The 27,106-nt window shown below is 49.4% G+C and overlaps 1 protein-coding gene across 1 annotated transcript in view; it reads left to right on the top strand.

Moving 5' to 3' along the window:
• XYLT1 (xylosyltransferase 1) overlaps positions 1 to 26,899 on the top strand; it is a 312,312-nt gene extending 285,413 nt beyond the window's left edge. Inside the window, exons 9-12 of the mRNA XM_047087107.1 lie at positions 2,059 to 2,321; positions 8,810 to 9,005; positions 15,048 to 15,381; positions 21,468 to 26,899. Coding sequence (XP_046943063.1) covers positions 2,059 to 2,321; positions 8,810 to 9,005; positions 15,048 to 15,381; positions 21,468 to 21,790 — 1,116 coding nt within the window. The 3' untranslated portion in view covers positions 21,791 to 26,899. The remainder of the gene's footprint in view (positions 1 to 2,058; positions 2,322 to 8,809; positions 9,006 to 15,047; positions 15,382 to 21,467) is intronic.
• Positions 26,900 to 27,106: the final 207 nt, after the last annotated feature.

Below are 27,106 nucleotides of genomic sequence, written 5' to 3'. Positions count from 1 at the left end.
ACAGAGAGAGACAGAGCATGAACGGGGGAGGGGCAGAGAGAGAGGGAGACACAGAATCGGAAACAGGCTCCAGGCTCCGAGCCATCAGCCCAGAGCCTGACGCGGGGCTCGAACTCACGGACCGTGAGATCGTGACCTGGCTGAAGTCGGACGCTTAACCGACTGCGCCACCCAGGCGCCCCGTGAGAATACTATTAAATACTGTCCGTGAACCGCCACAGGGTTCATGAAGCCAAGAAGTGAGGGGATCTTCAGGATAATACCAAGGATGTTTGTTTTCGGGAGCTTCCAGCTTACCCAGCAGCCCAGTCCTAGGATGGCATAGTGGGAAGAGCTTGGGCTTGAGAGTCCTGCAGCCGTGTGAGTTTGTATTTGAGCTCAGTTTCCTTCTGTGTCAGATGAAACTCATAATGCCTGCTTTGCAGAGTTGCGGATTCGAGGTGGTGATATAACGCAGCATTCAGTGTATATAGTATGTGCTCGGTGGTTTTTATGGTCATTGGTGCTATTAACCCACTGCAGTGAAAACAGTGTTAGACCCAGCTTAAGGTCAGTAATAACACTAGACCATTAGCTCCTCAAGGGAGGGCTGGGTTTTGTTTCCACAGTCCTAGACGGGGGTCACCAAACTACACCCCCTGAGCTAAATCCAGCACACTGCCTGCTTTTGTAAATAAAGTTTTTTTGGGAAACAGCCACACCCATTGACCACAGCTGCATTTACTATGTGGCTGCTTTCACACTATGACAGAAGAGTTGAGTAGTTGCAAAGCTGGAAATAGTTACTATGGCCCTTTGTTGATCCCTGCCCAGATATTAGTATAAGACCCAGTAGGTCACAGCGGGCTCAGAATTTTCCTTCTTTATCCTCAACCCAGGATCTTCATCTTGGCTTTGCCATTAGCTTGCTGTATGGCCTTAGATAAGTCCCTTTCCCCCTCTGGACCTCAGTTTCCTTGAAAACTTGGTTTACATACGTGGTCTTTTAATACTGCATCATGGTCACCTGGGAAGCTTCTTGGCCTCCAGATTCCTAAACCTCATCTCCAGAGATGTTGAGTCTGTAGGCCTGGGGATGGACCCCAGAATCTGAATTTTTTTAAAAATGTTCAATTGACTGTGGTATTTAGCCCAGTTAGGCACCATTTACCTTACCCTGGAGTCTTATAAAAGTATCACCCCAAAAACCTGTTAAGAATGTAGATTCCTAAGTCTCGCTCCCACAGATTGTTCTGATCACTACCTCTCGGAGTTCCTTGTGAGTCTGTAAATCAGCTGCAGTGCCCAGGAGGCAGTAGGGAGTAGTGGAGACTATAGTGAGCTGAAGAGGATATGCCCATCTAAAGGGACAGCTGCTTTTCAGCCTTTTTATTTTTTATTTTAGAGTGAGCACACAGGGAAGAGGGGTAGAGGGAGAGGGAGAATCCCAAGCAGGCTCCACGCTCAGTGCAGCCTGATGCGGGGCTCGATCCCAAGACCCTGGGATCATGACCTGAGCCGAAATCAAGAGTCGGACACTTAACTGACTGGGCCCCCCAGGCGCCCCCTTGCTTTCCAGCTTTAAGCAGTCATTCCCATGTAGGAACAGGGGCCTGGATGTTGCCAGACGTATTTCTGCTTAAAGGAAAGCTAAAAGTTGTTTCTGTGAACTCTTGTACTTTTTAAATATTGCCAGCTAATTCAATTTTAAAACACTCTGCTGGACGACTAAAATATATCTGTAGGCTATATTTGCCCCAGACCTTCAGCTAAATGATTCCTGAGATCCATCTCAGCTATAAACATCTAGGACGTCATTTATTTAACAGACATTTAAATGATGCTTACTCTGTGCCCATCATTGCTTTAAATGCTCTCCAAATATTAACTCATTCAGTCCTAACACACTTCTGAGGATCTCCACTTTACGGATAGGGAAACTGAGGACAGAGAGGTTAGAAAGTGTCAGAGCTGGGATGTGGATCGAGACAGGGTGGCTTGCCGAGCCCCGCTCCCCAAACCCCCACTCCCTTCCCCATCCCACTCCCTGACACTGCTTTTTTTATCCCATGAGCACAGCAGACAGCCAGGCCCACCTTCTTTGCCCGAAAATTCGAAGCCGTGGTGAATCAGGAAATCATCGGGCAGCTGGACTATTACCTGTACGGGAACTACCCCGCGGGCACCCCGGGCCTCCGCTCCTACTGGGAGAACGTGTACGATGAGCCAGATGGCACCCACAGCCTGAGCGACGTGGCACTCACCTTGTATCACTCCTTTGCCCGCCTGGGCCTCCGACGGGCTGAGTCGTCGCTGCACGTGGAGGGGGAGAACAGCTGCCGGTGAGCCCCCCGGGTGCGGAGAATCGTCCCTGGGTGCAGGAGGGGCGGGCGGCACAGCACCAAAAGGGGGCGCTGCGTGGGGACCTCCACCTCTCTGGGAGCTGTAGCCGCGCACCTCACCTCTCCCAGTCTCCTAGGGCCTGAAAAGCCTCTGAACCGTCCCAAGGGCTGGCACTCTTCCACTGTAAGCCACGGTCACTCTTCCGCTTTTTCATAATACCAGGTCTACTGTTTACCTACTTATTCCCTCGCAGCGCGTTCATGTTTATGCTAAGTACGTGTATCTTACAGGGAAGCTTTAGATCACCATGTTGTATAGTGGTGTTTGTCTTAAGTGGAAGGTAACCATGAAAATGCAGAACTTTTTTTTTTTTTTTTTTTTTACTTTTTATTACAGAAAATGTCAAGTATATATGAAATAGCAGAGGGCGACCCCACACTCCCATCACCCAGTTCTAGCAATCTCTAGCTCAGGGCCAAGGCGATTTCCTCTCTTCGCCCTTGCCCACTTACCCTCCTCTCAGATAGTTTGATTGCAGCAAATCCCAGGCGACCTTTCATTTGAGCTATACGTATTTTAATACGTATCTCTGAAAAATAAAGACTCCTTTTTAATACATAGCCATACTGTCACTGACACACCTAAAAATATAACCAGAAGCGTCATTAACATGCAGAACTGTTATTTAAGATGTTCAGGTACCGCTTAGCGTCATCTCACCCACCACTAGCAGGTACCAGTTGAGACTTGAAGAAAGAGTGTTCTAGAATATATGGAAAGAAGAGGGGAAGGTAGAAGATCATTCACCCTGGGCCCCTTCCCCTTCGCGAAGCCCTCCAGCCCTGGTCTATTTTGCCTGCCTCTTCTTCCATACCAGCAATGCGCATTGCAGATGTTTACATAATTGCACCAAGAATTGGGAGCCCTGGTTTTTTTTTTTTTTCATTTGACGTTATAATATTCGCCCCTTTTCCCCATGCCGCTCTGCCGCCTCCCTAATGATAATGATCCTCTTTAATGCCTGCAAGGATTCCATTGAGTAGAAATTCCAGAGTTTGCCTGGTTCTGCCCTTTCCCGTTGCCTTGGCAGTAATGGACCATTGTAAATAATGTTCTGATGACTATCTTTGTGCAAAAAGCCTCTTTTTTTTCCCCCTTCTCTTTTCTGATGATTTCCTTAGGATGCATTCCCAGAAGTGCTAATCACTCTCCCTCTCTTTCTTGGTCTCCGTTCTCTTCGTCATCCCACCTCCCTCCTTTAACTACAAAGAGAAAACATTTCTTCTTCTTCTTCTTCTTCTTCTTCTTCTTCTTCTTCTTCTTTTTGGAACAACGGTCTGTCCACACTGAGGCCTCCCCTGGTGTCCCTCCTTGCTCTTCTGTTTCCTCATCTGGGGAGTGGAAGAAGAGAAGAAAGAGGAACTGTCTTGTTCCCTCCAAGCTGCAAACATGGGAGTATCCGCCCAGTGCCTGGTGCATACCCAGCTGGGCTGCAGCAGACACTTCCGTTCTCTCCTCCTGGCCTCACACTTCGCCTCTCCTCTCCGTGCGAGTTCTGATTGGGTTTGAAGGGAGACCAGCCTGGGTTGGGAGCCCAGGACTGCACTCCATACCTGTTGACCTTGGACAAGTCATTAATCTCTCTGCCTCAGCTTCCTCATCTATAAGATGCACATAGTGTCAGTAAGGTGGTGTGAATTTTAACGGAGATCATCTTCAAACGCTGCCTCATGAGCTACGTATCACTGTTACTATTATCATCCCCATTTAAGTGTTTTACACGCTAAGTGCTCAGTAAGGACGCATGTCACTGTTGGTATCTCAGTTGCCATTATCATGAAGCTGCCAAAAGCAGTCAACACTGAGCCCGGTGTGGGAGCTGCACGCTTCGTAGCGGGTATGAACCGCTTCCTCCTTGGCTGTTTCCCTGTGCTCAGCGCCTCCCCGCTTCCTGTGTGGCCCACCCTCCCCCAGTCTTTGAAGGTCACTTTCAAGGCCTCTGTGATGCTCATCTGGGGCTCCCCCAAGAGCCCCACTCCTCCCTCTCCCAAGCGGCCAGTAGCTTAGACTTCCCTCCAACACGCCCACTGCGGATAGGTGCGGTGCCCCGGGTCAAGGTCGTCACCAGTGTCTTTCCCCTCCTGCTAGTTTGGGACAGGATCCTGGCTTTCAGAGCCACCACATGCATCCCTGTAGGTAACCCGGTGTCTGACTCTGGGGAGGCAAATGTTGTTCAAGAATAGTTTTAGTCCCAGACTTGATGGAATTGATAAGGTAAATGACTGATACGAAATTCCAAAAGACACCCACAATTTATTTAGGGTTGTTGAAATATTCTCCTGGTATTTGTTTGGGGATTAAACAAGCCATCAAGTTGCCTCAGGCCTCGAATCCTTTGGCTTCTGCCTCATTTTTTATTATAATAGAACCATTGTGCCTTGCTGTGGGCAAAGCAGATATATTTATGGATATGTGCCTGCAAATAAATCAGGACAAAGGACCCTTATCCCAAAAGGCAAAAGAGAGTGAATTCCTGCCTGTGGGGTATCTGGGGAAATAGCAAGTGAAAACTTTATTTCAGGAGTCTCATTTCCTCTGGGCGTCTCATGCAAATTGTCCTTCCAGTCTATAGTATAACCTTTCATAAAAGTAATGTTTATTGATTTTTTTCTCATTATAAAATGACACATGTTCATTGCAGAAATTTTTGAAATGGCAAATTGAGAGAATACAAAATAAACAAATACATACATACATACATACATACAAGTTTGCTTTTGAGCCACCATCCAGAGATAACCATGTCAGTATTTTAATACAGGCACTTAAATCCAAATGCTCTCCAGGGCCAGAGAATAGCAGGTGTCAGCCAGTGCCAGTCCTCACGGGGCGGGGTGACCATGCCAGTGTGGAGTACCCATGGGCCCTGGTACTGAGCTCCAGCACATCCTTGCCTTCTGGGAATTGCAGACTTGAAGTTGCCAACCAGTCTCCTGATTTTTCAAGAGAAATTAGAAACCAGATTTTTGTGTGAATCTAAGTTTTTTCAATGCCCACCTTCTTTAAATAAGGAAAACCCCTTTGGGCCAGATGGGATGCATCTGTGGCACCCTTTGGGTCATATCCTGTTGGATTTTGCATATTGTACTGCACCTAATTAAAACGACCTGTCTTACTGTTTTTAAATTTTTTAATGTTTATTTTTGAGAGAGAGAGAGAGAGAGAGAGAAAGAGTGGGAGAGGGGCACAGAGAGACAGAGACAGAAACTGATGCAGGCTCCAGGCTCTGAACTGTCAGCAAAGAACCCTACACGGGGCTCGAACTCACAAGCCGTGAGATCATGACCTGAGCTGAGGTTGGACACTTGAAGGACTGAACCACCCGGGCACACCCCTCATTTTAGTTTTAATTGCTCAAGTACCATATACAGTCAAGAGGAGGTATCACAGAACTTTGTTTTCAGTTATATATAGGGTTATATGTACCCTAGATGCACCTTAGAAGCCAAAGGTTCAAGAGAAAACCCTTCTCGAATTTTGACTCAATCAACATGCATTTACTGAGCATCTCCCACGTGTCAGGCCCTGTGAGGCACTGGGCACTCGGCTGTGACCCAGACAAACCAGGCCCCTGAATTCAAGGATTTTCCCTTCTAGTGTAAAGACAGTACCTCAGCATACCTAACAAAAGCCACATGGTAGCAATGAGTTGGTGACTTAAGATTCAGTGGTCAAGCAAGATCTCTCTGAGGTGGTAACATTTGTGCAGAATGGGACTACAGAGCCAGACGTGCAACGTAACAGGAGAAGAGCATCCCCAGCAAAAAGTTTATCCTGTGCAAAGGTCCCAAGGTAGAAATGAGCTTAGCATGCTCAAGAACCCAAAATAAAGAATCCATGTGGCTAGAAGGTAGGGGGTTGGGACAAAGGGAAACAAAGTGAGGCTGGAAGGAGAGGCAGGACCTGGTCGGCCACATGGGGAGGTTGGATTTTATCATAGACATCAAGCAAACCACTTATGGTATGTAAGCAGTGGACAGTGGATATGGCTCCTAACAATGGGTTACGGTGGACAAAGTAGGAAGGGACAAGCAAGGAAGCTCCTGGAAAGGGCCAGGTAGGGTGTGATGGTGGCTTGGATGAGGATGCTAGCAGTGCATAAGGAGAAGAGAGGATGGATTCAGGTGGGAACAACAGGATTTCTTGATAGAAGGTGAGGGAAGGCAAGCAATCAAAGACTAACTCCTGGATTTCTAGAGTGCTTGACCATGGCTCATTTACTTGATCCCTTAGTAGCACCTAGTACCACTGACCACTCCCTTCTGGAACCACTTTTTTCTCTTGACTCTCATGACAAGCTCTCCTATGTTTCGTCCACCCTCACTGACCCTACCCACCTTACAGAACAAACGTGGACAGACTATCTATTGTAATGATGCCACATAACAAGTCCCAAATCAGTGTTTTGAAAGGATCAGCATTGACACAGCGCTCAAGCGTGTGGGTCAGCTGGGCAGTTTTCCTGGTCTCAGCTGGTGTCTCTTCTGCATGTACAGCCAGCTGCAGGTCACAAGTGGGGCTCTGTTGTCTGTAGCTGAGACTTGTCAGCGGATATAGGATGGCTTCGGCTGGGATGGTGGGGATGGCTCTGTTCTTGTTCTCCGTGCCTCCTCCCCTGGCAGGCGAGCTCAGGCATGCTCTCAAGGTAGGCACAAAAGAACAAGAGCCAAGTAGAAATGTACAAGACTCTGGAGGCTCTGGCTCAGACCTGGCATGACACCCCTTGTACCACACTCTGCTAGCCAAAACAGATTCAAGACCGAGAACTAGACTGTCTCATTGGTGCAAGGAGACGTACAGAGTCAAATGGAAAAGAGTGTGGAGACAGCAGAGGTGAAGAACTGGGGACATGAATGCAGGCTGCCCCAAGACCCCTCCACAACTCTAGGCTCTCCACAGTGGCTACCAGCCACTAGCGAGCATTCACATTTAAATTAACTAAAATTCAAACGTCAGCTCCTTAGGCACACTGGCCACGTTTCAAGAGCTCAGGAGTCACAGGTGGCTGGTTGCTACTGTACTGGACAGCAGAGGAGAAAAGCATTCCCATAATGGCAGAAAGTTCAGCAGCACAGTCCAGGGAGGGGCGTTTGTGGCTCCCAGCATCCAGACCCAAAGCGGGTTTGCATAAGCCCTGAATGTTCTACTGGCAATCCCAAGACAGCACAAGCTTTTTTTCTCAGAGCCCCGGAGGCATCCCAACAACAAGACAGTGACTTCGGGAGATGTGTCAACACAGGAAGGCGGCTTCCCTGACCATTATAATTGGACACGAAGACTTAAACTCCTGACTGGAGCCAGAGGGCAGGAAGGACAAGGGGTGGGGCAATGATTTGTGGAATGCTGTTTCCTAGGGGCCACCAGCACCTTCTGAGTGCTATGCTATTAACACATTGCAGAGGCCGACAGCTTTTATTTCAAGCGTAGGAAGGACAAAGAGCTGAGCTGTCCACAACTCCCCTCTCTCTGTGCCTTCCCCCCTACCCCCACCCACCTCCTTGGGGTACCTCTGCTTAGCTTCCCTGCCCCTTTCAGCCCAGAGACCTTGAGTATCAAAGGCATGTGTACTAAGGGGCTACCTGTTTGTGTGTATATTTCTTGGACTGGCAATAGTTTTTAAGGATAATACCCAATGCTGTGGGGTGAGAAGGACAGTGGGAATGTAAATCTGTACAACCTTTCTGATAAAGTTGAACAGCAGACATAAAGAGCCTTTTGGAGATGAGAGAGAGTGATGTTCCAAAAAAGGTTTTTTATTAAAAGATGTTTAATGCAGCATTGTTTAGAATTGCAAAAAAAAAAAAAAAAAACCCACAAAAAACACATTAAACATCCAAAGATGGACTTGCTCTCTGACCTATGGCATTACAGTGGAGTGGTGTGTGTAAACACACTCAGACAAAAATCATGTTTTCAGAGACTTTTCAAAGACATGAGATAATGCTTGGGCAATACTATGAAGCAAAAGCAGAATATAAGCAGAAGGTATATTATGATCCCAAATATGTAAGATATATGCAAATATATGCATAGAAAATAAGGCTGAAGGGAAAGACATCAATATGGCACCGTTGGCATACTGTTGTCACTTTCTGGTACCTAGCGCCAGAGGATCAATAAATAACTGTGAACTGACATCCTCCATGGGAAGAAGCATCAAAAGTAATAATGTTTATTTTCTTTATTGTGCTTTTGTTCAGTCAGCATGTTTTACATTTATAAACAGCCAAGAAGTCATTTATAGTTGTTGGGACCTGAGATACACAGGGAGCAGCTTTCAGGAGGGTGCAAAGGACCATGGTCTGCACTGTGTAAAACGGGGCCTGTTTTTGGAACGGCCCCAGTATGATGGGTAGCGCGCTCCGTTGTGAGCCCACACATCTCTGGCCCTACCGCATGAGCCCACATAAGACTGCATCTGTTACAGGTACTACCCGATGGGCCACCCAGCATCCGTCCACCTCTACTTCCTTGCGGACCGCTTCCAGGGCTTTCTGATCAAGCATCACGCTACCAATCTGGCCGTGAGCAAACTTGAGACCCTGGAGACATGGGTGATGCCAAAGAAAGTCTTCAAGATTGCAAGTCCCCCCAGTGACTTCGGGAGGCTCCAATTTTCTGAGGTAGGAGTCCTGTCGTGCTTCTTCGTCTTTTGCGGCCCCCCTGCCGGCTTCTCTTTCCCAGTCTGACATTTGAGGATGGAGATGGAAGAGAAGGGGAGTTGGAGAGCCCAGATGGTAGCTAACCCCATACCTGCAGATCTTCCAGTGCACGGGAACTGGCATCTTAAACGGGAGGAGGGAGAGAGACAGAGTGTGTGGCCGCTCTCATTGGTCCAAACTGACCTGAAGCCTTGGTCTGTTTTTTTTAACAGTAGAATCCTCTTAATTTTTTATCCTACCCAGTGACGACTCCTAAACCTGTATTAGCAATAGACGGGACAAACCAGTACCGTAATGAAGTGATGGCATTAGTCTCCTTTTACAGACTGGAAAACTGAGGCCTCTGGAGGGCCAAGAACTTTCTGGGTCTTAGCTAGAAGTGGTAGAGCTCCAAACTGAGCCCAGGTATCTCTGCCCACGTATCTCATGCTTAATGGTGTTTCTGTCTCCCCAATTCCTAGCACAGGGTTTTATTCAAATCAGTCATTGAATGAGTGGATGGATGGATGGATGGATGGATGGATGGATGGATGGATACATGGATAGATACATGGATGGACAGATGAATTGATACATGGATGGATGGATGGATAGATGGGTGAGTGGGTGGATGGATGGATGGGTCGGTGGATGGGTGGGCAGGTGGGCCACTGGATAGACAGACAGGTGTGTGGGTACATGAATCCATGGGATGCATTTTTAGTTTTTATTTTGTTTTTTGTTTTTTTTTTTGCCCAGCACCACCCTTATGACATCAGCCATACCTGCAGACCGAGTCTGGCCTCTATGCATCCAGCCTCATTTGTTACCACTCTCCTCCCCACTCACACTTCTTGTGTTGTTGTCACACATGCCAAGCTTGTTCCTGCCTCCAGCTTCGCAGATTCTCATCTTCCGGCCTAGAATACTTTCCCCCAGGTTTTCACATAGGCTTTTTTTTTTTTGTCATTCTGATCTGCATCCCAATGGTGAACCATCAGAGAAGCCTTCCCTCCCACCTACATATGCCACAAGAGCAAATTCTCCACTTGACATGTACCTATTTTATTGTTTTCTTTTCTTAGCACTTACCATTTAAACATCATCTTGTTGGTTTCTCTGATCACTTGCTGATCGTCCTCGAGAAAGCTGGGACTGTGTTCCCTGTCCTCAGCATCTGTAGGTGCTGAATATGATTTCTGAATGAAGGAGTATGTCCACTTGGGTGGGGGATGCCGGAGGAAAGGAAGCATGATTCCAGCGTGGTGAGGGTTGCCCACACAAAACTCCAGCACCTGATTTCTGCCTTCCCCATATCAGCAAGGAGCCAGAGAAGGTGATGCATCTCTGGAGTTGAGCAGTCCCAGTGAGCTGGGCTGCTGGGTTAACTACGAAGAGTCTAGTTTTAGAATAGGGAGTATCGTGAAAAGCTGGGAGTGGGCGGGGATAGGCAGGAAGGATCCCACCTGCTTATATGTCCCTGCCGGTCCCTCACCAGCCAGCTGTGGCCTACCTGGCCGAGCTGTGCCCTACTGCATGGGGTTTCTTGTTAAGCCACCATTCTCAATTAAGGATCCAAATGGATTGGCTGGATTCAAGCTGCCATGGAAGTCGACTCCATAAATTACCAGCATCAGGGGGCCATTAGACACTGCCCCAGTTGGATCCTGCGCTGGGGCCCCAGGCGGCCAACTGAAGACATTAACGAGACGGATGCCTGGTGGCTGGGCTCTCCCTGTTTATCAGCCTGCCAGTGGGTAACTGGGCACTTCTGGCGGTGACAAATGAGGTTGGCCACTCAATGGCTAGTGATTTGTGAGGCTTCCTACCATAGGGCTGGTAACTTTGATGTGAGAACCACCAAGACCCCTGGCAGAGCAACAGCGTGTGATGCAGGGGGCCCTGCATTTTGTATTTTGAATTTTTTTCTGAATTCCTAATAACTTATAAGGCAAACAGTATAAAATTGGTAAAAAGAAAGGAAAGAACTGTAGGGAATGCCCCCCCCCCCCGCCTTGTGGCAGCACAACCCCAGGACTCTGCGCAGGGCCTGGCTCAGAGCAGGTGGCCATTGTTGGGCCATCAGAGGGACTTCTCCATCCCATGGGAGTGCCATGCTGGTGGCTGGCAGAAAAGGTGCTCATTGCTTTACAGACAGTCACCAAGTGGCTACAGTGTACTAGGTGCAGAGAGACCACGGTGACCTAGACAGGCTCTTGTCATGGAATTATAGTCAGGTGGTAAGGCAGCCTGTGAGTAAGCAAATAAACGAAGAAAAACATTTCAGCTAAAGAACATAAAACTTCATTCCTGTCCTTGCTGAGGACTGAAGAGGCTGATGGGGACTACTTCCAATGGGATGGTTCATTCAGGAAAGCTTTTCTAAGGAGATTACTGCAGAGCAGAATCCTGTAAAAAAGAACCATCCACTGGGAGACCTATAGCATTCCAAACAGAGAGAAGAGCATGTGCAAAGGCCCTGGGCCTCCAGGAAGGAGCTTGGCACACTCATGGAGCAGCAAGGCGAGTGTGGCCAGAGCACCATGAGAGGGAGAGTGGTAGAAGGGAGGTCTCAGAGGGAATGGGACAGATCATGAGGGGGGCTTGAAGGCCGTGGAAGGAAAGCTCAGATTGTATTTGAAATGCAGTGAGAAGCTTTTAGTGAGTTTGAAGTTGGGGAGCCATATGTTGAACCTGAACAGGCGCTTAAATTTGAGTAGTAATCACTGTGTAGTAAGCGTTTATGGGCTTGCACGGTGAGTCTGTGAAAAGATCTTGAAGCCCCAGAGGTTGTGACAGCAGTGGGGTGCCATCTCAGGCAGCCCTGCTCGTGCTTGGGGGAGGCAGCCAGGCTTCTGCCCACTCTTCCAGGATTGGAAATGAGATCCATTTCTCCACTGACAGCTGCTCTACAGATCTTCTCTCTGGACTATCTTGGTTTTACAGCTCAGACTTAAGAGAATTGGTCATCCCCCTTTCTTTGGGGAATCCAAGGACACTGGTCTGGAGTGTCCCCACACTGCCCTAAATGGTCACAAAGCCCTTCCTTAAGTAGGACCCCAATAAGTTTGTGACCAGTCCTCCATTTGTTAGTGTCTGTGGGAAAGCCAGCGTGTGGAGGGCCTGGTGCATAGGGATGTCCGTGTGCTTGGCCCCTAATTATTCATGAATAGAGGATGGATGGATGGATGGAGAAAGTCAGACGAGCACCACCATGTGCTCAGTACTGCTTTAGGCACCAGCGATACATTGGTGAACAGACCAGACACAGCCACTCTCCTCATGGAGTTGACAGTCCAGAGCTCAGGAAAGAGACACATAAATTAAAAGTTGTAAAACTGTGCAAAACAAAACAAAACAAAACAAAACTGAGAGGGGCAAACACTTAGAGAAGCACCCACCTCGGGGCGCCTGGGTGGCTCAGTCGGTTAAAATTCCGACTTCCCCTCAGGTCAAGGTCTCATGGCTCCTGAGTTCAAAGCGCTGCATTGAGCTCTCTCCTGTTAGCACAGAGCCCACTTCAGATCCTCTGTCCCCTCTCTCTGTGTCCTCCCCCTTCCTCTGCTCATGCTCTTTCTCTCTCAAAAATAAACACCTTGGGGCGCCTGGGTGGCGCAGTCGGTTAAGCGTCCGACTTCAGCCAGGTCACGATCTCGCGGTCCGTGAGTTCGAGCCCCGCGTCGGGCTCTGGGCTGACGGCCCAGAGCCTGGAGCCTGTTTCCGATTCTGTGTCTCCCTCTCTCTCTGCCCCTCCCCCGTTCATGCTCTGTCTCTCTCTGTCCCCAAAATAAATAAAAAACGTTGAAAAAAAAAAATTTAAAAAAAAAAAAAATAAACACCTTTATAAAAAGAGACTAGAGAAGCACCAGGGTGGTGCCTCTAACTGGGAAGGCTTCTTAGTAGAGCTGATGCCTTGGCTGAGCTCTCCGTGGGGAGTGCGGTCTGGGCAGGAGGACGGTGGGGAAAGGAAGGAAGACTGTTCCAGCCAGAGGACCAGGAAGAAAGAAAAGGTCAGAAACGAGAGAGAGCCCTCCTCACAGAGGCGCCGAGACATCCAGGTGTCCTGGAGCAGGGGTGAGTGGGAGGGAGGCTGGGGGGCGGAGATGAAGCCAGACAGAAAGGGACGAGACCTCGCAGGATGGGGATGAGAGACTGGACTTGAGACCAGCAAGGGTTGGATGTAGGGGACGTAACAGGACTGCATTTCTTGAGAAAACTCTCCGAGACGTGGAGGCTATCTGGAATCCTGCGCGCTCATTCATTCATTTCTTCAGTTAATGGTAGCTGTTTGCTTCCTGCTGTGTTCCAGCCACTGTGCTAGCACCAGGGTCCTCAGGGGGAGCTGATCCACACGGTGGCAGCGGATGCCGCATTATCATCGATCTGGGAGGGCCGGCCACCCCTGCCGAAGTGCCACAGCCATCCCTACCTCCGCTGCCCTTAGGACAGCTCCTCGGTCCCAGTCCGTAGGCTCTTGTGTAAACATGGAAACCTGGAACAAGCTGTGGGTGCGTGCATCCCTGGCAGACAGTAGGCGTCTGGCACGTCTGTGTGAGTGAACTTGTGAATGAGCAAGTGAATGAATGAATGATCGGCAACACAAGAGTGGACTAGAACACAGCCTCTGGGGTTGGACTTCCTGGGTCTCCTTGTTGGCTCTGCCCCTCACTGACCACAACAAGTGACCTCAGTGCCCTGAGCCCCGGTTTTCTCATCTGTAAAACGAGGATAATGATGGTGTCTCCCCTTCACAGAGCGGAGAGGGTCAAACAAGTGGGTGCACTGGAGCGCTCAGCGTTAAGCCAGTCCCATGGTAAGCTCTTGAGAAGCATGAGCCACGGAGCTCTGGGTCTAAGAGAAAGACCAGACGCAGCAACCAGTGGCAAGAACAAGAAAGTAAGCCAGCTCCTATACATGAGGCATCTTCTCGGGGTGTTGGTGCACCTTCTCGTGCACCTGTACCCCAACCCGCACGCACACCTTGGAGATGCTGGTCATGGAAAGACCACAGAAACAGGCAAGCCTTAGAGTGTGCTCATTATCTGCTGACAACATTGCCCACATGCTGTATCTTCAAAAACATGAAATTAAATCTCCTGGGGGAGCAGAAGACCCCTCGTTTAAATTGGTTTGAAATAGTAACAGCTCAGTATCAGGGATCTGTGTAGTCCATTCATTTCTTTGCGACGTCACTCACTCAGTGATGTGACAGATATTAACCAGACACGGACACCTGCTGTGCACCAGGCATGGTGCTAGGCACCAGGAAAGCACAGTGAAGCAAGCCACAGGGGCACTGAGCAGCAGCGAGAGGACAGTTCAGAGGCTCTTCCTGGCCACTCTGGCTGAAGAACAAACTGCAGGCGACTCAAGTGTTAGGAGGGAAGCCAAGAGCAGGCCCCTGGCCAGTCAGAGCCACATAGACACCAGCTTGCTGGCAGGAAGGGTGGGTGTCACAGCCACCTCCCACCCCTAAGGTCTAGCTCTGAGTGCATTAGGGAGGCCACAGCGGTCTCTTCCCAGGAGAGCCATGTGAACTGCCAGCAATAAGCGAGGCTGAGGGACCCTCCTTTTTCCCAGCTTGTGATAGAGCAGCTCAGAAACCTGAGCTCCGTTCATGTTCAGAATGTCATACTAGATGGAGGTGCCTGACCTAGAAGACGGAGAACCAAAGTGGAAACCGCCCGCACCTGCTGAGCAGTGGGGGTATGTGTCCTCGGGATGGCCTGCCAGCAGGCAATGATTGATTCAGTGCATGTTGTGTGTTTTCTTTCCAAGTGTCAGATGCTGTATGAGGCCCAGGAGGCCTAGTGGTTTAATGAACAGACCACAGACTGGGTCCGAATCTCCAATCTTCTGCTTACTACCACTTCTGCAGTCTTAAGCAGGTGACCTCCTGAGAGCTTCCATTTCCTCATCTGTAAAATGGGTGTATGCAGCCCAACAAGCAGGATCGTAGGCCTCTCTGGGACCCTGTATCCTAAATCCGGCTCAGTGATTCCAAGACTCATTCTCTTCTTTCAGGTCGGCACCGACTGGGATGCCAAGGAGCGGCTCTTCCGCAACTTTGGGGGGCTCCTGGGGCCCATGGATGAGCCGGTAGGCATGCAGAAATGGGGGAAGGGCCCCAATGTCACCGTGACTGTCATCTGGGTGGATCCCGTCAACATCATCGCAGCCACCTATGACATCCTGATTGAATCCACTGCCGAATTCACTCACTACAAGCCCCCTTTGAACTTGCCCCTGAGGCCTGGGGTCTGGACAGTGAAAATTCTTCACCACTGGGTGCCAGTTGCAGAGACCAAATTCCTCGTTGCACCGCTGACCTTCTCAAATAGGCAGCCCATCAAACCAGGTGAGTACTCCTAGTGTCTCTGGGGGTGAAAATAACCCATCCTGGGCGTCTCCCGGGTCTTCTCCCTCAGGCATTGCAGGTGGGGGGCATGTGGGCTGCCTCAGAGAACAGTGCTCTCTGCTCAGCATTTTTCCCTGCTTGTTTGCAAAGAGAGCCTTCTAATTTTCTACCTGCACACTGAGATGATGTCCTCTGTGTATTAGGTACCTAATTATTAGATGCTCTCCCACTGGACTTCCAGGGAGCCCTGATTATATTTAAAACAAGATGGGAAATAAACCCAGGCAGATAGTGAGTTTTGGCAAATCTTACTGTTTTAAAAATAGTAATTAAAATAGGAAATTCTTTCCATCAAAAATATGATACACTAGATGAAAAGACTAGTAAGAAAATATTTGCTACACATAAAAAAAAATACATTCACAATATATGAAGAAATCCCATAAATCAAACTACAAGCCAGGGGCCGAATCTGGCCTACTCCCTCTTTTTTAAGTAAAGTTTTATTGGGACACAGCCACACCCATTTATTTACATATTGTTTATGGTTTCCTTGGGACTACAGTGGCAGCATTGAGTAATTTTGACATAGATTGCATGGCCCACAAATCCAAAACAACGGACTATCTGGCCCTTTAGAGAAAAGGATTGCTGGCCTTTGCTACAAAGGAGAAAGGAGAAAGAAAGGGAAAAAAAAAAAAAAGGACAGGGCATAAATGGCCCACACACATATGAAAAGATGCTCAGCCTCATGAATAATGAGAGCAATGCAAATTAAAAGCAAAAAGAGATCCGATTTCATGCCACTATGTTGTGAAATGTTCGAAGGTTAGACAATATCATATGATGGAGGGTTAGAGAATAATGGCTTCCCATGTAGTGTTGGCATGGGGCGGGGGGTGGGGCAAAGTGATAAAACGGGTTTAGAAAACGGCATAGCATCTCCTACCAAAGCTGAACACACACCTCCTACTGCCCAGAAATCCCAGCCTGAGGTGTATGCCCTACAGATGTGTGCAGAAGTAGAGCAGAATTGTTCATAATGGCACCAAACCGGAAGCAGTCCAGATGCCCACATTCAGATGTATGAACACTGCGGGGTCTGTTCAGACAGCGGAGCTCCGTGCCATGCATTGATCTGGATGAGTCTCTACAACATAATGTTGAGAGGAAAATATCACAGAAGAGTCATAATTAGAGCGCATACATTTAAAGTTCAAAAGCAAGCCAAGCCACCACTACGTTATTTCAGGATTCTCTGTCCATAAAAAGCTGTGAGAAAACGAGTTAATAGGAAATCAGGACAGTGGTTCCTGCTGAGCACAGAGAGGGATGTCAGACTCTTAACGTGCCGCCTTTTTCTTTTCTTACCCAGAGAGTTTACTTTTATTTTTCTGTCCTTTCCTCCTCCCCCTTTGATCACTGGGAACATCTTCCTCCCTGCTCAGTCCTACCTCCCAGAGTAACCACTGCCAACACTTTGGTGTTCATCCTTCTAGAGGTTTCTCAAGGCTTCTAAAGCATCAACACACAAAATAAGTCACACACACTGCTGGTGTTTGAAAATGGAGTGATACATTTTGGGGTGAAACTTCTCTTTGGACTTAACGAGTCAATATATATAAAGCTACTAGCTGCCTCGTATTCCACTGGGAGAAAGACCCACAATCTATCTTTCATCCCCTGAGTGGACATACAGTTTCTTTCGGTCGTGGTGGGGTTACAGGTAACGCTGCAAAGATTCTTGAAATTGTCTATGCCCATGCAGATACATCTATAAAATAGATTCTTAGAAACAGGATTTCTGGATCTCTCTGTATTTGAAATTGTGGGTCTATATCTAACAGATCAGAAACCCAGAAGCCAAAAACGCACTCTAGCCTCTGGTTAGCTAAACTCTCAGTTCTGGGCTGGGTGCCATTTAGCTGGTGACACAAGGAGAGGGGGACATAGACATGCGGAGGGGTTGCCTGGAATCCTAACAAGGGGGTGTTGAAGTGAACTTGTGTGGACCTCTGCTAAGTTTCTGTGCTGAGCAAGCAGAAAGATCCAGGCCTCGTATTTTCTGGAGAAGGAAATCTGATCCTCCCAGCTCCCTTGGGAAGCAGGCAAAAGAACACATCCAGAACGAGCTGGGCCAGAGCCCACCCACTGAGGGCCCTCAAGTGCCCTCTTGATTAGGTTCACATCTTTAGCAACGCTGAGAGTTCCCAAAGAAAGATGCAGAAGAGAGGGGTAGAAATAGCGTTGTCCTCTTTGCTCCATATACACCTGTTGGATATAACAAAGGAGGGGTCCTGAATCTACCTCCTCACCCCAGTAAAATAGCCTGGGGCCTTTAACTGGGTCCTGATTTTTCCAGTTTTTCCTCCTTAGAGTTTCTGAGGATGGCAAGGCTCTTGTAACCCTGCCCAGGAATAGCCAGGGGTCATTGTACCCCACTGGGAGCTGCTCCCCACCCCCCCACCCCCACATCAGCATTTGTGTCTATTAATGATGTTCCAGTGGCAGGGAACACGAAGGTGGGAGCAATGCAGTTTGTAAAATGATCCATCAGGAGTAATTTGCTATTGATGCGTCCCTGGTAATCTCGAGAAATCTGATGAGGTGGAATTGAGGAAAATTTAATTATAGAGGCAAGCATCACGGGCTAATGCTGTGATAGCATTTCCCCACATTAACCTCGTTTTTCATCAGGGTTTTCTGTATCACCCATAATACTGGGTTCCCAGCGTTCAGATGCCTGTTAGCTGCTCTTTTCACTTTGCATGCCCTGCCTTTTGTCAGTTCAGGGATCTCCCCACCACCAGCTCTGCAGATGTGGAGGCATAGAGAGGCTCTGGTGGACAGATCAGGACCTGCTGGAGAGAGAACAGGTTTTGTTCTTGGGCAGATGGTTCAGGAGCTACCCGCCCTGTCTGCCAGATTTATAAACACGTTAGGTCCTACCTAAGTCAGCTAAATCACAGCAAGCCGGGATATATGTTCATGCAGGCTCATGCCCCTTCTTGTACCTGTTACCCTTGGAGCCCAGCCCCTCTGCTTCTGGAAAGGGGAGGGACGGAGAGGGGATGGAGGGAGGGATTGATTTTCTTGTCTGTAGTCAAGGCATGTTGTGAATGCCACTATTTGCAGGTGTATGGTATTTCTTCCCCCTTCGTGAACCTCACTCATGGACCACGTACTAGAAAACAGTCTGTGGATTATCTGAGCTCTCCTGGTTGCCAGTGAGGGTGACAGCCACTGCCAAGCGAACAGAAAACGTTTTCTGAATGCCACACTGTCCTATAAGGACATTTCTTAGAACCCTGGCTATCTCAGCCAGGGCAAGAGCTGATTTGCTAAAACACAACTCACCAGAATCACTGGCCCGTGTGTTTTAAAAACCTGTTCTTGTATTTGGCAATAGAGTAGGCAATAAGAGAGAACCTCTCCAAAATAGAAGTATCTTGGCTTCTTTCCTTCAGCCCAAACGTGCACTTTCTGCTTCCCCCATCTTGAAACCCTGGGAAGGAGCCACACAGCCTCCTCTCTGAGTGTTCCTTTAGTGTTGACAGAGCATATGAACCTTTACCTGAGCCTCTTGCCAGCCCTCGGGGTCAATCTGGTACCAGGAATGAGTATCCAGTTTACAGATGGGGAAACCAAGTCTTTGAAAGACTGGCTTCCAGATGAAAATAAAATTTAAAAACTTAAAACCAGTCTTAAAGCTTCCAGTTGGTTGGATGTGCCTGCAAATAGAGTGTCATGATGACGAGCTTTGGAACCAGCCAGTCCTGGATTGAACCCCTGATCTGTCTCACACGATAGCCACCTGTGTCCCCATCTGTAAAATGGGGATGATAACACCAGTCCTGTGACTGTGTGAGTGTAGGAGGATTGTGTCCTAAAAACACCAGCCACAGTAACCCTAGCTAAACTTCTTCAAGCACTTAGTACAGGCCTGGCATTGCTTGTGTGTGTGTGTGTGTGTGTGTGTGTGTGTGCGCACCAGATTTTGTCTCGTTGAAGTCCATTATAATTAACATGTGGTATTCTATAGTTTCAGGTGCACAGGTAGTGATTCAACAAATCTACACATTACCCAGTGCTCATCTCGATAGGCAACTCCTAATCCTCACCTAGTTTACCATCCCCCACCCACCTCACCTCTGGTAACCACCAGTATGTTCTCTGTATTTGAGTCTGGTTTTTTGGTTTCTCTTTTTTCCTTCTTGTCTCTTAAATTCCACCCAGGAGGGAAATCGTATGGTATTTATCTTTCTCTGACTTATTTCACTTAACATTATACCCTCTAGTTCCATCCGTGTTGTTGCCAATGGCAAGATTTCATTCTTCTCTGTGACTAATATTCCACTGCATAAATACCACTGTACATAAGTTACCTTCTTTATCTTTATGGATAAAGCAGTACTTGGGCTGCTTGCATAATGTGGCTATTGTAAATAATGCTGCAATAAACATAGGGGTGCATGTGTGTTTTCAAGTCAGTGCTTTCATATTCTCTGGGTAGATATCTAGTAGTGTGAGTGCTGGATTGGAGGACAGTTCTATTTTTAACTTTTTGAGGAACCTCCATACTGTTTGTGACAGTGGCTGCACTAGCTTGCGTCCCCACCAGTAGCACATGAGGCTTCTTTTTCCTCCACGTCCCCAGCAACACGTGCGTGTGTTATAGTCCTCATTCTGACAGGTGTGAGGTGATACCTCATTGTGGTTTTGATTTGCATTTCTCCAAGAATGACTGATGATGAGCATCTTTTCATGTGTCTGTTGGCCCTCTGGATGTCTTCTGCCGATTTCTAGTTGGATTATTTGGGGGTTTGTTGGTGTTGAGTTGTACAAGTTCTTTCTATATTTGGGATCCTAACACCAGGTGCCTTTTTAAGCACTTAAAAAGAAGTCAACCCTTCTAACCATCACAAAAGGTACTAGGTCAAGGAAACCAGGTGCCCAGTGTTGGTATCAGAATCCACACCCCAAGTGTGTGGGCCATGGGGATTCAGACCCAGACACCCTGACTGCCGTCTTCGCGCTCATGCATGAAACGCTGCTGTTCAGCAAGGCAGGGCTGTCCTGAGAGACAGCTGAGGTCGACAGACGTGGGTTCAAACCTCCGCTCCGCCTCTCGTTACCTCTGTGATTTGCAGAAAGGCACTTAATGAGGCTTTGTGCTCACTGTTGCCTCTGCTCTGAACGCTCTTTCCTGCCATCTACCTGCGGCGGCTGCTTTCTCATTAACCAGCACTCAGCTCAGCTGTCACCTCACAGAGGCCTGCCTCGCCCCTCTCATCCCAAAGAAACACGCTTGTCACTCTCTAACCCCGGGGCTGCAAGCTTTTACTGCAAAGGGCTACACAGTAAATATTTTCAGCTTGTGGGCCACGTACAGTCTTGGTCTGTACTCACCTGTGCTGCGGTAGCACAGAAGCAGCCGCAGACAAGATGTACGCACAGGCATAGCTGTGTTCCCCTGAAACTCTATTTACAACAATACGCGGTGGGCCAGATTTGGCCGAAGGGCTGTAGCTCGCCAACCCCTTGCTCTACCGTCACTCCCAGTTTAGTCCCGTTTTGCGTATCGCTGATTGAAATGACCTCGCTTATTTATCGCCATCAGTGTTCCTCCCCTGGGTCGTAATCTTCTTGACTACCTGGTTCACTCCACCACTGGGAGTGGAGCTTGGCACTTAAGAAAAAAGATTTAATGTTGAAGAGAGAGAGTATGTGTGCAAGCCAGGGAGGAGAGGAGAGAGAGAGGAGGAGAGAGTTCCAGGCAGGCTATCCCCTGTCATCACAGAGCCCGATGTGGGACTCGATCTCACAAACCAGGAGATCAGGAGTGGAGCTGAAACCAAGAGTGGGGTGCTCGACTGGCAGAGCCATCCGGGCAGCACTGAATACATCATTATCACATGAATGAATGAATGAAGGAGTGAATGCCTTGCACATAGGAGGTGCTTTAAATGCGCCACATGAATGTGTGGACTAGTAACTGACGCTGCTCTGGGAACATGTGCTGACCAGAGGGACGAGTGGACAGTGCCCTGTGGTGCGTCTGACGCTCTAATCCCTTTGCGTTTCAGAGGAGGCACTGAGGCTGCACAACGGGCCCCTCCGCAGCGCCTACATGGAACAGAGCTTCCAGAGCCTGAACCCCGTCCTCAGCCTGCCCATCAGCCCTGCCCAGGTGGAGCAGGCTCGCAGGAACGCGGCCACGGCTGGCGCGGGCCTCGAGCGCTGGCTGGACTCGCTGGTAGGTGGGATGTGGGCCGCCATGGACATCTGCACCACGGGCCCCACTGCCTGCCCCGTCATGCAGACCTGCAGCCAGACGGCCTGGAGCTCCTTCAGCCCCGACCCCAAGTCGGAGCTGGGGGCCGTCAAACCTGACGGCCGGCTCAGGTAGCACTGGGCACCCGTGAGCCACAGCAGATCTCAAAGGGAAAGCAGCCAGGGGGGCCGGTGGCACCTGGGCCCTGGCCTCCCACCCCCGGGGCGGGGGGTGGGGGGGGGGAGGGGTGTCTTTTGTGAGAGGAGCTCTCATGGCTACAGAATGATGGAGAAGGAAGGTGTAGAGGTCAAAGCCGTTTCTGCCGACGACCTGCATTTGACAAGCTGGGTACTGGGGGCAAGGACTGCTTGGTCCCTGCGCCACAGTGGTCTTACCTCTTTTGGTTGATCCTCAAAGCCTATAGGTTCCTTGTTGTCCCTGCCAGTGACCCAGTCCCCCAGACAAGTGATTCTCAAAACTTTTATTTTGAGCAGCAGACTTTAGTTTACTAAGCTCAGTTGGAAGGGGGAAGTTCAAGGTGCAGTTGAACTCTAGGCTGCTCTGGTTGAAGCTGGGGAGTATAAGGTTCTTCTCCAAGCACAGCCCACCAGGCCGTCCCTTTGTCAGTGGCACCTCCCAAGGTACCTGTCCAGAACCCACAGGCTCTGCAAAAGCCAGTTGGAAAAGCACGGCCCAGACCGTGGGCTTGATTGATCTCCAGCCCCCTGCTTGGGCTCATTTTCCTGCTCCTGGGCCGGAGAAGGAGACTGTCTGGGCCTTCCCCCAGCCTTGTCGGGCTGAGTTGTCCTCCTTAGTCACTAGATGCGCAGGAGAGCCTTTTGATGGAACATGGCCAAGGTTCCCCAAGGTGTCACTGCCACAGGGCCAGGGTTCCAGGCCAGCCTCCCTCCGGACTGCCACCGACAGGCTGATGCTTATAAGCATCAAGTCTCCTAGGCATTCTTGGGCCAGGAGACTAAGACCATGACCTCGTGGGTCCTGGCCAGTGGGAACTTTGGGGACCACAGCCATGAAACTCAGAGATTGTTGGGAGCCAACTCCTGAGCTGGACGGCACAGCAATACCCTCCCGTGCGTGAGCCCTTCCGCCCTGAGGTCCAGGCACTCCAGACCTCTGTGAATCATACCTGCCACCCCCATCCCTGGTGCTGTAGGAATGGACCAGACTTTATACATCCCTGCAAAAGCATTTCAGATTTGGTTTCTAACTCCATGTCCTTCCTCCTGTGAGGTGCCACGTCAAAGGGGGAAGCTTGCGGATATGATTGGTTACTACCTTAACAGCAGTGTTACTCCAAGTGCTTGAGGTGCAGAAACCTGACATCTGAGCCGTGGCTCCAGGCCCCTTCCTCCTCCAGCCCCCACCTCGTCCCCACGACAGGCTTTCTTTGGCACAGGCCCACCTGTGGCTGCACCATGTTCTGCTGCAGAGTCTATCCTGTGTCTCTGTGCAGTGTGCGTGTGAAGGGAGCAGAGCCCATGCCTCTCGCCCCTGCCCCACGGGGCCGGATGTCCTGCGGGCCAGGGAGGGGCTGGAAGAGGGACACTTGCAGTATTTATTATTTATATGTTTTAGTCCATGACTAATAGTAGGTGCTGCGTTTGCAGCTTGTTAGTTATGTTCTCTTACTAACTGAAGCTGCCTTTATTCATGAAAGGCCCCCCCCCTTCCCCTCCCTCCCCGCGGCCAGTGTCTGTCTGTCTCCTGTCTGCTCTGTATTCTCCACGTCCTGAGAGAAAGGCAGGGGTGTTGGACACTATGAGGAGAGTGTGCGCCTCAGCATCTGCTAACTGATAGTGGGGTGCCCCTCACGACAATGAAGCCTTCCTCCTTCTCAGGCAGGGTGGGAGCCTGGGCTGGGCCTCCAGTACCGAACAGGCCGACTCAGGTGGAGGGCAGAGCCTGGGACCTTAGCAGGTGACAGAGGGAACCTGACTCTTTGCAAGCCTGGGAAGAAGAAAGATCCAGTTTAGAAAAAGGGGGAGTAGTCGGACCGAGCTGGGAGTTAGCCCCTGTCAATGGGCTGCAGGGGCTGTGGAGGGTCTTGCTCTGCAAGCCCAGGTCATTAGTCCATGAACTTGAGCCCAGAGCCTCTGCCACCACCTCTTTCCACCCCAGCCCACCCAGGGAGCCTGCCTTTTCTCCCTCCTGGCAGAGTGGCTAGGAGCGCGTGTTTTCCACAGCATCCTGTGTGGGGCTCAGCCCCATGTCCACACTTGCCCACGTTGCTGGCTTTCCCCCCCAGAACGAGGGGAAGGGCCAGGGCCAGCTTACTCGGGCACGATCTGCAGCCCCCTCCCTGCAAGGGATTGGAGATGCCAGGCAGTCAGCCCAGGTGTTTCTTTTGGGTCAGGGAATAAAATAAGCAAAAGCCTAGGATGATTTGAGAAAAGATGTTTCCACAAGAGACACACTAATAGTTGAACTCTCTTTTAATCTGAGAGTGATTAATCACAAGCCCCTGGAAACCCTGTCATAGTTGGAAGGGCAGCGCCTGGGGCACTAGGTCACTGACCAGGTCTGAAGTCATGCCAGAGGCTGGGGCATGCGGTGCGATTTCCCAACCAGCCTGCCCAAGTCTCGCCAAACGGTCTCCAGGGAGGACAGAAAGCATGGCCTAGACCCCGTGGGTCACAAGGGTGCCCTTTCCTCCCTTTGGAAAGAGACCTTTCTGGTCAGATCAAGGCATCATTTGGACTTCATTTCCCCATGGCAGTTTAACTTTTAAAAGGCCAGCACATTCAGAACCAGCAAGACCCCAGATGTCGGGGGACAAGGGGCAGGTGGATGCACTGCCTTCATCGTTCCCTGGCTGGTGCACGGACACCGGCTGGAACCTTGATCTCTTTGCCAGGAAGGGGCAGAGTACGGACGTGTAGGGCTTTAGCCTGTCCCCTGACACAGCCCAGTCTACCGGGGACTCAGGATGCAAGCTCCCCTACAGCACCCAAGGGGGGATGGAGTAGGAGGGTGTACTGGCAACGGCTGCTGGCCAACACCTGCCGGGTCAGAGCCGTGCTGTGTGGCAGGGGTCCCAGACCCTTCCATCGTGGGGTAAGACAGCTTGGTGGCTGCTGCCTGGTTTTGCACATGAGTATGCAGGCACAGTGCAGTCTTCCTGTGGGGCCAGGGAGACCAGGGGATCCAGATGGTCACTGGAAATCTGATTTTTAAGTGTCGGCAAGGCTTTTTCTTTGTTTTGTTGGAGAGAGTGGGCAAAGGGAAATTCCACAGTTCGTCCTGGGCACTGCCGGCCCACCTGCTGGCTGGAGAGGTGGTTTACCATGAGGTAGGCAGTGCCCACATGGAGGAGGAAAAGCGCCACCCTTGGTGAAATCTCACCAATCACTCTGAAGAAACCATAAACCTCTTACCAGTCATTCCAACCAGGAGAGACCGTCCTGCAGAGAAGGGTCCCAGGAGGAATGGCTTGTTCAGCTGTCCTAGGTCCCAAGATGGTGCTTAAAAAAAAAAAAAAGAATTTGGAGACCTCAGTCGCTGCCCCTTCAACCTAAAGAGGCCCACACTTTCCAGAATTCCTGCCTGCCCAGGCAGAGGTGATGGATGACAGGTTGGCTGGGGGGCCCGGGAGGTTGTGTCGCAGCCCAGCTCTCTCCAATCTTACATTTGAGCAGCTGTCCTGGCGCACGTTTCGGAAGCCCTGCTTGCTCGCGGGATGCCCTCTTTGCCTCAGTTACCTTACTTTGCCCATGGGTCTACCACAGGCGCTACCTCATTGTGTCTGCTGAGAAGTTTACCTGGGGGAGAAACAATTAGGTGTCCCAAATCTGCTCGAGCTGAATGTACAATCTATGCAAATTCTCTCCCTCTGTTTCCTTCTCTGTCTCTTAAAAGTATTTTTTTTTTTTTACGTTGCAAATCAGATACTTTATAGACCCTAGACTGAGGGCTTTCATGCGCCACCTGTGTCTGCCCCTCACGTTGTCTTTGGTTCTGTCCTCCCCAAGCCCCACCCAGGGAGAAAGCGGCCCCCCTCCTTCCGGCTGGGAAGCCTCCCCACTGCCTCTGCCCACGGAGTCCCCAGGAAAAGCAGGTTCTGCCCCCTTGCACCTCCATCCCCCTCTCCTCCTTCATTTTCCTTCCCTCACCCCCAAAAGCCTTAGGTTTCTCCTTTTTGAAATGTGGCCTTAAAATTATTTTTGGAAAGCTGACTGCCCTCTCCGTCCACCTTCCACCAACATCCGAGAAGAAAGAGCATCCTGAAGCTTTCGTGGCAGCCTCCTAAGCGAGAGGCTGCCCGTCTGTAGTTTGCAGATGCCATACACATGGCTTCTAAACGCCGTCTTTAAGAGAAGCACTCTTCTGTTGTTCCTGTGGGTGAAACGAAGGCTCGGGTGCTCACGTGAACGTCGGCCCGTCCTCCGCGCACACTGCCGAGGTACCCTCTTTCCCCCACCCCCACCCAGGCGTGGTGACTTGGAGGTACTTCGTTCAAAGGTAAAGCAGGAGAGTTTCTCAGTTTCTCTCTTCCTCCTTCCTGCCTGGAAAGTGAGAGCATTAAATATTCCCAGCCGATGGGTCGTGTTCTCAAAGGGATCACACTTGCGCCTTCTGTTGTTCCAGGCTCTGTTGGAGGCCAAAGACAACCCTAGGGTTTCATAGGAAATTTACTGGAATTGAGCGCAACCGTCCTTCGAGTCCGTTCTCGGTCTTTTTTTGTTTCTAATATGTTGTCAATAGCGTGTGTTTGGGTATTTTTTTTTTTTAGAGGCCTCACGATAAGTTATTACTGTCCCCCTCATTTTTTTCAAAGACATGTGGTGATATAGTTTTTAAAAATAACTATTTTGTTATAGATCATGATATGCATAAAACTGTACAGAAATATTTTGTAATGTATTGATTTAAAAAAATCTGTAAATAAAGTTTAAAAAAATTCCAATGGCACACACCTGAAAGATGTAGATATTTTGCTATTTATTTAAAGGAGTATTTTAAGAGATATTGAACTATCTGAAATTGACGAGTTATCAAAATTCCAATCCTACGAATGCTTTTCCTCAAGGTAGACAGTGATTCTTGGAAATGATTGCACTACCCGCCCATTTTTGCACCTTTTCTGTCTTTTCATTTAGCAGAAAAACAACAACGAAATTGTGCCTTAGCTGTATTTTTTTGTCTAGGGGAGTTTGTTTCTGTCTGACAAAGCAAAATTTTTTGCAGAAAACAGTGGATGTATTAAATACTGTATCATACCAAAAACACTGCAGGTGTACATAGATGCTTTCTGTCATACTGTGTTTTCAGATGCAGAATTTTAAAATTAAAAAAAAAATACTGTCTTTACGGAACAGCGGCTTATGGCTTCTCTTCAGCAATATCCCAGGTCTTCGCCAAATCTGGTCCTCTCTCCCCTCCTCTGCTCTGTCCATCCTGTAGTCTGAGGGTGATACTATCAAAGGGGCACCA

This window comes from Lynx rufus, unplaced genomic scaffold, assembly GCF_022079265.1.
Source record: "Lynx rufus isolate CCGP_SWC_20201006 ecotype Redwood Valley unplaced genomic scaffold, mLynRuf1.p SCAF_23, whole genome shotgun sequence".
NCBI lineage: Eukaryota > Metazoa > Chordata > Mammalia > Carnivora > Felidae > Lynx > Lynx rufus.
This window is presented reverse-complemented; position numbering and strand designations above follow the sequence as displayed.